The sequence below is a fragment of the Prosopis cineraria genome, unplaced genomic scaffold, assembly GCF_029017545.1.
Source record: "Prosopis cineraria cultivar Desert tree isolate PC_DT_omini unplaced genomic scaffold, ASM2901754v1 PC8, whole genome shotgun sequence".
Lineage (NCBI taxonomy): Eukaryota > Viridiplantae > Streptophyta > Magnoliopsida > Fabales > Fabaceae > Prosopis > Prosopis cineraria.
In genome coordinates this window covers 8,690,890-8,702,294 of record NW_026555339.1, presented here as the reverse complement: position 1 = coordinate 8,702,294, position 11,405 = coordinate 8,690,890, and the positions used below count along the sequence as shown (strand labels likewise).

The 11,405-nt window shown below is 32.5% G+C and overlaps 3 protein-coding genes across 4 annotated transcripts; all 3 read right to left on the bottom strand.

The window, feature by feature from the left end:
• Positions 1 to 1,929: 1,929 nt before the first annotated feature.
• Positions 1,930 to 3,979, bottom strand: LOC129317247 (LRR receptor-like serine/threonine-protein kinase GSO1). The gene is made up of 2 exons (XM_054961614.1): positions 3,243 to 3,979; positions 1,930 to 2,389 (listed from the first exon to the last, which is right to left on the bottom strand). The coding sequence occupies exons 1-2, from the start codon at positions 3,977 to 3,979 to the stop codon at positions 1,930 to 1,932; spliced, it is 1,197 nt and encodes a 398-aa protein (XP_054817589.1).
• A 3,229-nt stretch (positions 3,980 to 7,208) lies between these two features.
• On the bottom strand, positions 7,209 to 9,105 carry LOC129317194 (receptor-like protein EIX2). Of its 2 annotated transcripts, none has more exons than XM_054961559.1 (2): positions 8,033 to 9,105; positions 7,209 to 7,486 (listed from the first exon to the last, which is right to left on the bottom strand). In XM_054961559.1, the coding sequence occupies exon 1, from the start codon at positions 9,082 to 9,084 to the stop codon at positions 8,059 to 8,061; it is 1,026 nt and encodes a 341-aa protein (XP_054817534.1). In that variant the 5' UTR covers positions 9,085 to 9,105; the 3' UTR covers positions 7,209 to 7,486; positions 8,033 to 8,058. The 2 variants fall into 2 exon arrangements, with proteins under 2 accessions (XP_054817534.1, XP_054817535.1); XM_054961560.1 differs by having other exon boundaries at positions 8,115 to 9,105.
• A 101-nt stretch (positions 9,106 to 9,206) lies between these two features.
• LOC129317246 (receptor-like protein 12) lies at positions 9,207 to 10,386 on the bottom strand. The gene is made up of 2 exons (XM_054961613.1): positions 9,418 to 10,386; positions 9,207 to 9,275 (listed from the first exon to the last, which is right to left on the bottom strand). Exons 1-2 carry the CDS (start codon positions 10,384 to 10,386, stop codon positions 9,207 to 9,209), a joined length of 1,038 nt encoding a protein of 345 aa, XP_054817588.1.
• Positions 10,387 to 11,405: the final 1,019 nt, after the last annotated feature.

Genomic DNA, 11,405 nt, shown 5'->3' with positions numbered 1-11,405 from the left:
ATTTCTAAATTTCATGAGACTTATTTGTGAACAAGTCTGCTCCATGGCTCTCATATGTAATTTCCCCTTGTTTTTCCCTAGAGCCAGTAAATCTTGATTCACGTCAAATTTGTCATCCTTGTTGTGTGGATGTTAGCAGGCGGCTGAGACTTTAGAAAGCTAAAACCATTTGTCTACTAAAAGAATGCCCTCTGTCTTGGCTTACTGCAATTAGTAGGTTTTTGTCTTTCTGACAAACAATATGATATGCTCTCTAAATTGAATTTCAGTGACACGCAAAACTAAAATTACATGTCTGTCGATCTCTGCTTAGAATGGCCCCTTAGCTTCAATAATAATGGCATCAAGATGATAGTTTAAGATTAAATTGGTAGCTATATATGCCATATATTTAAAGATGATACTAGCCCTATCATATATTGAGCTTGGTTACATTGGAAGGAAAATGAAAGTATAAGTTGTCTATAATTGCGTCACCTCTGATCAGTTTCTTCAGGTTTTGAAGTGGTCTTCTATGAGCGTAGTTTTTCATGTTAAATATGCAAACTCATTTAATGCCTAGTCTCTTCATATTTATCACTGATTTTTACATTGGCTGCTGGTGCTACTATAGTATTCTGGCTAGTGTTGTGGGTTTAGTACTAAAGATTGGGATGTTCTCACTTCTCAGACACATATGTTCATGTTTTTGCTGCACATTTGTTCGATCTGTTGACTGTACCATTATATGTTGTGATCGTAACTAAGAATATTATATCTTGGTTGAAAATTTCCTAATTATCTAGTAGAAAATTCTTCTTGTGCACTCCATGAAATTGCAACATTTAGTTATTCAGCCAATTTAAGGAATTCAATACATGCCCATTTTGTGCAATACTCTTTTAATGTAGTAAGTTGCACTAACACATATTTAATTATACCACAATGTTAATCTCCAGTTCATGATGTATAAACAAAGTTAATTTAGAACATTTATCTTAAACACTCACATACAACATTCTACAAATCATGAACATTATGCCGAGAATAGCACACTTGAAACATAAAATATTTCAAATCTCATGTTTCAGAAACAACACTGGAGAGATTAACTAAAATATGACAACACCTCTTCATAATAATTGGGCACACCAAATCAAGTAATCTGAGTAATATAGACAATGTAGTAATCACGATGACAAGCACAACTTACAAAACATCATCACACTTTTTTATTTGGTCATCAACAACATCACACTTTAATAGTCCAATATAGCATCCGAACACTTGAAGCAGCGACGCTAGAGCTTGATCTTAACTTCCACTGATCAAAGAGCATAACTAGCGAAGCTTTGGGGGCGTGTTGCTACGGAAAACAAATATGAATAATATTAGTTTACTATTGCATGAATCAGTTCATAAAAACCAAAGTATATATAATTTTAATTTTTTTATTGGAAAAATTTAGCAAAGTAAAAATAATCTTATACAAGAATGAGTTTTTTTTTTTTCTCCTCTGGAATGACAACTGACTATAAAAGTATAAAATTTGACCAATAAATTTCAATGCTGCAGTTTATGGAACAACAATTTCTATTAAATATGTAAAAGGACTATAAATTGAATTTGGACACTTAAGATTTGGTAAGCCTAGAATTTTTAAAATAGAAAATGAAAATTTTAAATAGTTCAAAACAGTTGAAACAAACTGCGTATCCTATAGGTTTGTTAAAGATTTATAGAAGATAGTCATTTCATTACGTAAACAGAGACTTCACTTGTATTATGCATATGATTTATTAGGCAACAAAAAGAAAAGGAAATCATTACAGCTCTGATGAATATGCTAAGAAACAAAAATTATTATAAAAGAAAACTTTGAATTTAAATTATGCGAAAAAACTTCTTAACCAACCTGGTGCTGTCTCTTATTTCCATTTAGCAGAATCTTCAAAGCTTTATGGCCATAGCAACATAGATTCCATATACCACATCATAAAAGAATTGAAGATAAGTGTGCCTCCATTCTCTATTTAGGAACAAAGAACCACAAACGACCCAGAATCCCATTGCAAATCCAACTCCCATCCCAAGATACAATGAACTCAAAAACCCATTATTGTCATTCCCTCCAACTTGCTTTGTATTGTCTAGTTTTTCTAGTAAGGTGCAGTTATTTGGAAGAGGAGCTCCACAAAGTTCGGTATTCCCAGTGTAACTCCATGCATCAAAACTCTGAAGCTGAGTCCCTAGTAGAGTTTGTCCACTGAAATGGTTGTATGACATATTCAAAACACTTAGAAAAGATAGACCAGCCATGCTTTGAGGAATGTTCCCATGAAGATTGTTATGGGAGAAATCAAGAGATTCTATATCTTTCATCTTTTCTATCTGCTCTGGAATATCTCTCCTATCAAATAATCATAAGACAAGTTTAAGGATTGTAACTTGGTGAGCTTGAACAATTGTACTGGAATTTCTCCTAAAAGTTTGTTAACTGATAGGTCAATACTTCGCACAAGCTTCAAAATTTTCTCATACTCTAATTGTTGACCCTTTGTGAGCAAATTAATTTTGAATTCATGTGAAATCTCTGGGAAGGTAAAGTTATTTGTAGTCTTCATATATATTTCATCTTCTTCGAATATTGAATCAATTGTTAGAGATTTTGAAACCAAACTGGTTATATTGGGAAGACAATGCGGGATTGATCCTGAGAGTTTGTTATTTGCAAGGTCCAATATGATCAAATTCAGGAGACTAAACAGCCGTAGTAGAACGTTGCCTGTGAATTGGTTGGATCTCAGTTTCACAATTGACACATTTTTTGGCATCCATGTTGATATACTTCCAGAAAAATGATTTCCTTCCAAATTGATCAGCACCAAAGACGTGCAATTATAAAAAGTCCAAGGTACATGCCTAGAAAAACCATTGTTATGTAGATCTAGCGCTCTTAGATGATATAAAGATGAACCCATCCTTGGAGGAACTTGACCAACCATTCGATTATTCCCCAAGTATAAATAGAACAAAGATGTCCAATTTTTCCAACAATCTAGAAGTTCTTCAGTGAGATAATTATTTGATAGGTCTAAAAATTTCAAATCATACTGGTTAGTCTCCGCGTGACATAATAAAGAAGATAAAGATCCAGAAAAAGAGTTGCCAGCTAAATCTAAAACTTCAACCTCATCCGATACTCGAGGAAGCCGTCCTTCTAATTTATTAAATGACATCAATATTTCATCACTTTTAGCCACCTGTTAGATATATCTCCACTGATTGAATTGTGAGACAAATCCAAAAGAACAAAGTGCCTTTGGACAATGTTTTTGGGAAGTGTACCACTCAAGTCATTGAAGCTAATATTTAAAACTTCTAAATTTGATGCATTTACAAGATTAGAAGGAATGCAACCGTGCAACAAGTTATCAGATAGATCAAGGTCATATAATCTATCAACCTGGCCAAGCCAATCAGGTATTGATCCTTTGAGTTTGTTGTCAGATAGATATAAGCCCTGCAGATTTTGATAGCCTGAAAAATCTGGAATCTGACCTCCCAAATTGCATTGGCTGAGATATAGGTCATTGAAGTTGTCTTTGCTAAGATTGAACAACCAATTGGGTAGTCCATCTCTAAAATCATTTAGACCGAGATCAAGACTTTTAAGTGAGCTAAAATTAGCATATTCAAGAGATAGAATAGAGGTGTTCAAATTATAATCATACAAATGTAATTCCTCCAGAGGTAGCAAAGTCAATGATCGAACCCAATTTGTTTCGCTAGGAAGGTGATGAGTGCCACGAAGCCCGAAATATGCTAGGGATGGAAGTCTAGAGAGCCAATGAAGATCATCAATGCGAAGATGCAAATTGTATGATAAGTCCAGGTTATAAAGCATAGAAAAATTTGCAGGTAAATGATTATGAGCAACGAGAGAAGTATTGATAGATGGTGTGCTTATGCGTTCGAAGTCATTGTAGCTCAAGTCCATATATTCTAGAAATTCAAGTGCAAGTAAAGAAGATAAGTTGATTTCACCTCTCAAATGTATTGTGGCCAGATCAAGCTGTTGGACCCTGCTGGTGTTGAAATCACAACCAACTCCAAGCCATTCACAACAATCTTGCGACGCAGACTAGGAGGAGAGAAAGTTGGTATCATCCACAATGCCTTGTTTGAAGATTAAGAGCAAAGTTCGATCCCTGTCATGGCAGCAGAAGCTTCTGTGGAATGTCACTGCACTTAGCAGCATCAACGACACAAGAACTGAGATTTGTGATGAGAAACTAAGCATGTTGATTACGAAGCAAGTACTTTCAAAAGGGGATTTTCCAAGTGATTAAGAGTTTGTTATTTCTCTCCCAAGGTTTATATCTGCGACTGAACTTCATGTTCGGATTTTCTTAAATTTTACAAAAATGAAAGACTGTTAGTATTACCCTTGCAAATCAGGAAAATATTTGTGCACCGAATGGGGACAATGGGGAGAATATTTGCCTTAAACTAGTATTGGGTTCTCAATATATTCCAAAATTTTGATTTTTGGGCGAATTATTTCACTAATATGTACCTAATTAATTTAAATCAAAATCAAATGATTATGAAAGCACACATATTAACTCCAAAACAAATTTAAAGTTTTCTATTTAATTCTCAGAAATTAAATTTAAATTTGGTCCCCAAACACTTTTTTCAATTCTATTTTTACCTGCAGGGCAGAGCTAGAAATTTTAATCAAGCGAGGCCAAAATGACAAAACACATATTACAATTGAGAGAAAGTTGAATATATACTCCTCTGGTGCTATTTATAAAGCAAGAGAGAAGACTCATTTTGATCCTATTTATAGAGCACCTCAATGATTATTATGTCTATCTTTAGTCTTTTGCCTCTATTCAATGTTAGAGAGGTCATTAAATGCTAGAGCATTTTATTTTTAGAATAGGTATTTAATAGGGGTAAAGTTAAAAAATTGTTAAATTTTAAGAGAGTTAATGAGGTTTAAGGTTTTTTTTTAGTTTCGGTGAAAATGTTGAAAGTGACTTATAAATAGGACCAGGGGGAGTATATATATATATTACTAACATAATATAAATATTTAAATGTATATATTTATATTCAACTTTATAAAATATAAAAAAAATAAGTATGTATTTTCAGTTTTTAAGATTTTCTCTTTGATTTTTCATGATATAAAAATCATCAATTATTATGTCTGTGATAAATTTTTTAGCAATTTTTTTCTCAATATAAACTATCATTAAATTTGTGAAAAAATCATCTTTTTTTTAACATTGAATGATTTAAATGCATTCTTAAAATTTAAAGTTGTGCTCAATAAAAAAAAGCTGTATTACTTATTAAATTTATTATTTAATTATTTTAATTTTTAATTGACGACAATTGTAAATATATTAACACAATAATGATACTCAATTATTACAGAATATTTAAGTCTATGAGATCGAATAATATAAGAGTAAAAATTATTTATATTATAAATTTTAATAGTTTGGTTATCACAAAAAAAATTAAATTTTTTCTATAACATCTTAACCTAGCACATGATATTCAATATATTTTGAGATTTTAGTTCAAATTTGCAAGACTTCACAAAATTTGTCATTAATTCTCATAATTTTTTTAATTAAATATAAAATGAAAGCAAAATCAAATATTATCAATTCTTATAAAGCATATGTAGCTGAGACAGAATTAATAAGACGTATTCATTACGAAATTGATTTTATTCTATTAACATATTCATACATTCGGGCAAATTCACAAAAGAGAATAACGTAATTATGTATTTATTAAAAAGATATCAAACTTATGCACATAAAATTTTTTATTTTTCACTTTTCCTTAAATTTAATATGTATTCAGTGATATAAAATTAGATTTATGCTGGTTCATTAATTCCTTCCACTTCATTCACGGTTGAAAAGTCATCTTCCCAAACCACACTCTATTGAGGGGGAAAACATATAATTTGCAAGGGTAAAATGTTTTGTTAGTGTAGAAAGGAGACTTCAAATCTTCAATATAATTGAGCGTGATTTGGGGAGATTGACTTTCCAAGCGTGAATGAAGAGGAAGCAATCAATGGACCAGCATAAATCTAATTTTACATCACTGGATATATATAAACTTTAAGGAAAAGTAGAAAAGAAAAAGAAAAGTCTAGGGGCATAAATTTAATATTTTTTAAAAAAATTAAATGACAATTTGAATCTTAAAGTTTTAAAATTGAACCTAAATTCATATTTAGTATATTTTAAATATTAAATAATTAAATTTGTAATTATTTAACGTCTGTTGATAAACACCCATTGATTCTTCTGAGGTATGAGACAATACTTTGACTCTCTTAATTTCATCTTAAATTTCAAAACTTTTGCAGCGATCCCTCTTTTCGTGCCCCAAGTCTTTGGCTGTGAAATAAATGCCAACTAATTCATGATCATTGACAAGTCGTTGCTTGTGGAATAAATACCAATCAAGTCATTGGACGTAACTATCGACCTTTTTTGTTTTCTTTTGTCTTTTTTTCCAAATTCTTTGCTCGTATGAAGCGGTGCAATTGCGTGGTCCAGCAGGTCCATGACTGAGCTGAAACGACTCCACGTCTATCTCTAGAATGCCTTGGTTTATATGGAATTTGTCTGGGCCACCTGGGGCAAGATGGTCAATTTTAAGGTGCACCGATTAATTTTCTTCATCCTCTTCACGTTACCAAATATTTTTGTCCCCATTTAAAATCTCCACTTCTGCATCATGTATAAACAAGTTTTAATTCAGAACTTTTTTTTTTTACTCGCAATTTAGAACCAGTCTAACTTGACAGGAAAAAGTTAATTACTCAACATTTTACTCCAATTACTTAATGATCATGTATTTGTTCAAAGTGAGGCCTTTGAATTCAATCCAATCATCTATCCTCTCTGTTTTTTTTTTTTATAATTATACGGCAATATGCTTCATTTTTTTATAAGCAAAATTATAAAATTTAAGAAACATTTATTAAAACAATTTTCAAATTGCCTCTCATAAAATGAGAGTTTGTTTACAAGAGACAATCTCGATTCTTTTGCGTATTAAAAATTAATTATAAAAATATTTTAGTTTATCCTAAGGACTCACATACAATATTCTACAAAGCAAGAACATTATGATGAGAACACCACACTTTAACGTAAAATATTTCAAATTTCATGTTTCACAAACAACACTGCAGAGATAATTAAAATATGACAACACCTCTTCATAATAATTAGACACACCAAATCAAGTAATCTAAACAACACAAACAATATAGTAATCACGGTGACAAACACAACCTATAAAACATCATCACACTTTTTTATTTGGTCATCAACAACATCACGCTTTAATAGCCCAATAGCATCTGAACACTTGAAGCAGCGACGCTAGAGCTTGACCTTAACTTCCACTCATCGAAGAGCATAACTAGCGAAGCATTGGGGGCGTATTATTACTGCAAAAAACAAATATGAATAATATCAGATTACTATTACATGAATCAATACATTAAAAACAAATCATAGATAGTTTCAATTTTTTTATTTGAAAACTTTAGCAAGATAAAAATAATCTTATATAAGAGTGAGTGTTTTTTCTCCTTCTTGAATGACAAGGACTATAGACGTGTAAAATTTGGACTATAAATTTCAAAGCTGGAGTTTAATGAAACAACAATTTCTATTAAATATGTAAAAGGACTACTATAAATTTAATTTGGACACTTGAGATTTGGTAAGCCTAAAATTTTTAAAATAGAAAATCAAAAAATTTTAATTAGTTCAAAACAGCTGAAACTAATTGTGCTTCCTATTGGTTTGCTAAAGATTCATGGGAGTCGTTTCATTGCGTAACCAGAGAATTCTGTTGTATTATGCATCTGATATATTGGGCATAAAAAAGAAAAGGAAATCATTATGGCATTGATGAATAGGCTAAGAAATGAAAATTATTACAAAAGAAAACTTTAAATTTAAATAAAGCGAAAAAATTCTTAACTGACCTAGTGCTATCTCTAATTATTTCTATTTAGCGAAATCTTAGAAGCTTTATGGCCACAAAGATATAGATTTGATCTACCACACCATAAAGGAATCGAAAATAAGTGTGCCTCCATGCTCTGTTCAGGAATAGAGAACCACAAATGACCCAGAATCCCACCGCGAATCCAACTCCCATCCCAAGATACAATGACCTCATAAAAGGATCATCATCATTTCCTTCAACCTGCTTTGTGTTGTCTGGTTTTTCTGGTACTGTGCAATTATTTTGAAGAGGAGTTCCGCAAAGTTCAGGATTCCCAGTATAACTCCATGCATCAAAACTCTGAAGTTGAGTCCCTAGGGGAATTTGTCCCCTGAAATGGTTATATGACAGATTCAAAACACTTAGAAAAGATAGACCAGACATGCTTTGAGGAATGTTCCCATGAAGATTGTTATGGGAGAAATCAAGAGATTCTATATCTTTCATCTCTCCTACCTGCTCTGGTATCTCTCCTACCAGATAATTATAAGACAAGTTTAAGGATTGTAACTTGTGAAGCTTGAAAAATTGCGTAGGAATTTCTCCAGATATTTTGTTTACTGATAGATCAATACTTTGCACGAGCTTCAGAATTTTCTCATACTCCAAATCTTGTCCTTTTGTATGCAAATCAATTTTGAATTTATATGTTCTTTCAAAGCCAAGCATTTCAGTTTCATCATCAGCTTTGAAGATTAAACCATTATTCATATGTCCTGAAACCAAGCTGATTAATTTTCCCAGACAACGAGGGATTGATCCTGAGAGGTTGTTATTTGCAAGATCCAATACAATCAGATTAGAGAGACTACAAAGCTCTGGGGGAATGCTGCCCGTAAACTGATTGGATCTCAATTTCAGAACTGATACATTTTGCTGCATCCATTCTGGTACGCTTCCAGAAAAGTTGTTTCCTTCGAGATTGATCAGCACCAAGGATGTGCAATATTTGAAAGTCCATGGTATCTCTCCAGAGAAGCCATTTTCATGTAAATCAAGTGACCTTAGCTGAAGCAATGATGTACCCATTGCTGGCGGAACTTTACCATATAGCTGATTATTCCCCAAGTAAATATAATACAACTCTTGCCAATAGCTCCAACAATCAGGAAGAGCTTCAGTTAGAAAATTATTTGATATGTCCAAAAACTTCAAACCATTTTTGTCAGTAACAGTGTTACATAACAGAGAAGACAAAGAGCCAGTGAAGGAGTTATAAGCTAAATCCAAAGCCAGGACGTTATCTGTTATACTAGGAAGCTGTCCTTTGAATTTATTAAATGGCATAAATATAAAATTACCATTGAACAAGAAGTTTGAAATATCTCCACTGATTGAGTTGTGAGACAAATCCAAAAGCACAGGGGTTCTCTCAAGGCTTTTCGGAAGTGTGCCACTCAAGTTATTGAAGCTAATATCTAACTCTGATAAATTTGATGAGTTATTTCCCATCAGACTATAAGGGATGGAACCGTAAAGTAAGTTATTCGATAGATTAAGCCTATCTAAGTGATGAAGTTGGCCTAACCAATCTGGGATCGGTCCTTTGAGTTTGTTGTTAGACAGATCTAACATCTCTATTTTTCGATAGCCTGAAAAATCTGGAATTGGACCTCTTAAATTGCAATATCCAAGATCAAGATAGAGGAGGTTATTACTAAGATTAAACAACCAATTTGGCAATCCATTTCTAAAATCATTTCGACCAAGAGAGAGATCTAAAATTGAACTAAAATTGGCATTCTCGACAGATAGAATCAAGCTGGTCAAATTGCAATCTTGCAGCCACAATCCCTCTAGATGTTTTGAAGCCAATAATTGAACCCAATTCGTGACCTTAAGAAGATGAATGCCACTGAGATGGAGATTTGTCAGGGAAGGGAACAGAGAAAGCCAATGAAGGTCATCAATATGAAGATGAACGTTGTATGATAAGTCCAGGAAAGAAAGCTTAGAAAAATTTGCAGGTAAATGAGTATGGGCATCAACAGCAGAAGTATTGATGGATCGTGTGGTTATACGTTCAAAGTCATTGAAGCTCAATTCCAAGTCTTCCAGAAATTCAAGTGCAAGTAAAGAAGATAAGTTGATTTCACCTTTCAAGGATTCTGAACCATTTTGATTCCAGTTTTTCGGAACAAGACCTATGATTGTGTCAGTGGCATCGCAAAAAACTTCCTCCCATTCACAGCAATCTTGGTGAGTAGAAGACCAAGAGGAGAGGCGGTTGGAAGGATCTACAACGCCTTGTTTGAAGATTAATAGTGAACTTCGATCCCTCTCATCGCAAGTACTGATGATTCTTCGGAATGTCACTGCACATAGCAGCATTAGCAGAAGAAATGAGATTTGTGATGAGAAACTAAGCATGTTGATGAAGCATGTTTGATAACAAGGGAAGCAGCGTTCAAAGGGGCTTTATGTAACTGAGGGTTGTTATATCTGGTTAGTACTTTCCATTTTTTTCCTCCCCCTATTTTCAATGGTGGAGACATGATCTTGAATGAACTTTGCTGCAAATAAAAAAGATGCATGCACTCTGTTCTGACTGAAAAAAATAAAATAGAAAAATAAGAATCCAAGGAAAGTTTCAAATGCCTAGAAAATTAATTATAACCTTGCTATTAAAATTCAACTCGATGGATTGGTCAAACCGGTGAATCGATGAATCTATCTCTTGGCCAGTTCAGTTAAAGGGTTTTAGAAGGTTTGACTATGTTGGATTTTAAACTTTTTTTCAGCTTGCAATGACATCGTTTTGAGCCAAAAATTAAAAAAAAAAAAAACTATCATATTTATGCTTCAGTAACTCTGTTTTGTTGAACCATGTTATATTTAATTACTTAGGGAGTAATGTTCTTTTATTTTAATATTACTCTTTTTAGGATTATATATAATTAGGATTTTATAATTTAATTAAATTATACTCTCTCTGTCCCAATGATTACATTAATTAACTCCCAAACAAATATAAAGTTTGCTATTTAATTATCCGAAATTAAATTTAAATTTGGCCTCCCAACACTTTTTTCAACTCCATTTTTGCCTGCCGCTCTCTTTCCAATCACATGCCTTCCAATACATGTAAAGGGAAATTAATAAGACGTATTCATTAAGAAATTGATTTTATTCTGCTAACCTATTAATACATTCGGGGAAAACACACAAAAAAGAAGGTAATTATATATTTATTAAAAATATCAAATTTATGCATATAAAAAAAATCAAATTTATGCACATAAACTTTTTTTTACCTTTCTTAGAATTTAATATATATTCAATGATATAAAATTAGATTTATCCTGGTCCATTGATTGCTTCCGCTCAATCACGCTTGAAAAGTGCGTCAC

What these genes read in the sequence shown, in the direction of transcription:
- LOC129317247 (XM_054961614.1), bottom strand. Translation starts at nt 3,979, where the DNA reads ATGGACTTGAGCTACAATGACTTCGAACGCATAAGCACACCATCTATC. An exon ending in AGTGGAGATATATCTAACAG is followed by an intron (nt 2,390 to 3,242) that starts GTGGCTAAAAGT and finishes ATTATTTGATAG; the next exon opens with GAGAGATATTCCAGAGCAGA.
- LOC129317194 (XM_054961559.1), bottom strand. Translation starts at nt 9,084, where the DNA reads ATGGGTACATCATTGCTTCAGCTAAGGTCACTTGATTTACATGAAAAT.
- LOC129317246 (XM_054961613.1), bottom strand. Translation starts at nt 10,386, where the DNA reads ATGCTGCTATGTGCAGTGACATTCCGAAGAATCATCAGTACTTGCGAT. An exon ending in AAAGCCTTGAGAGAACCCCT is followed by an intron (nt 9,276 to 9,417) that starts GTGCTTTTGGAT and finishes CTTTGGATTTAG; the next exon opens with CTTATAACTCCTTCACTGGC.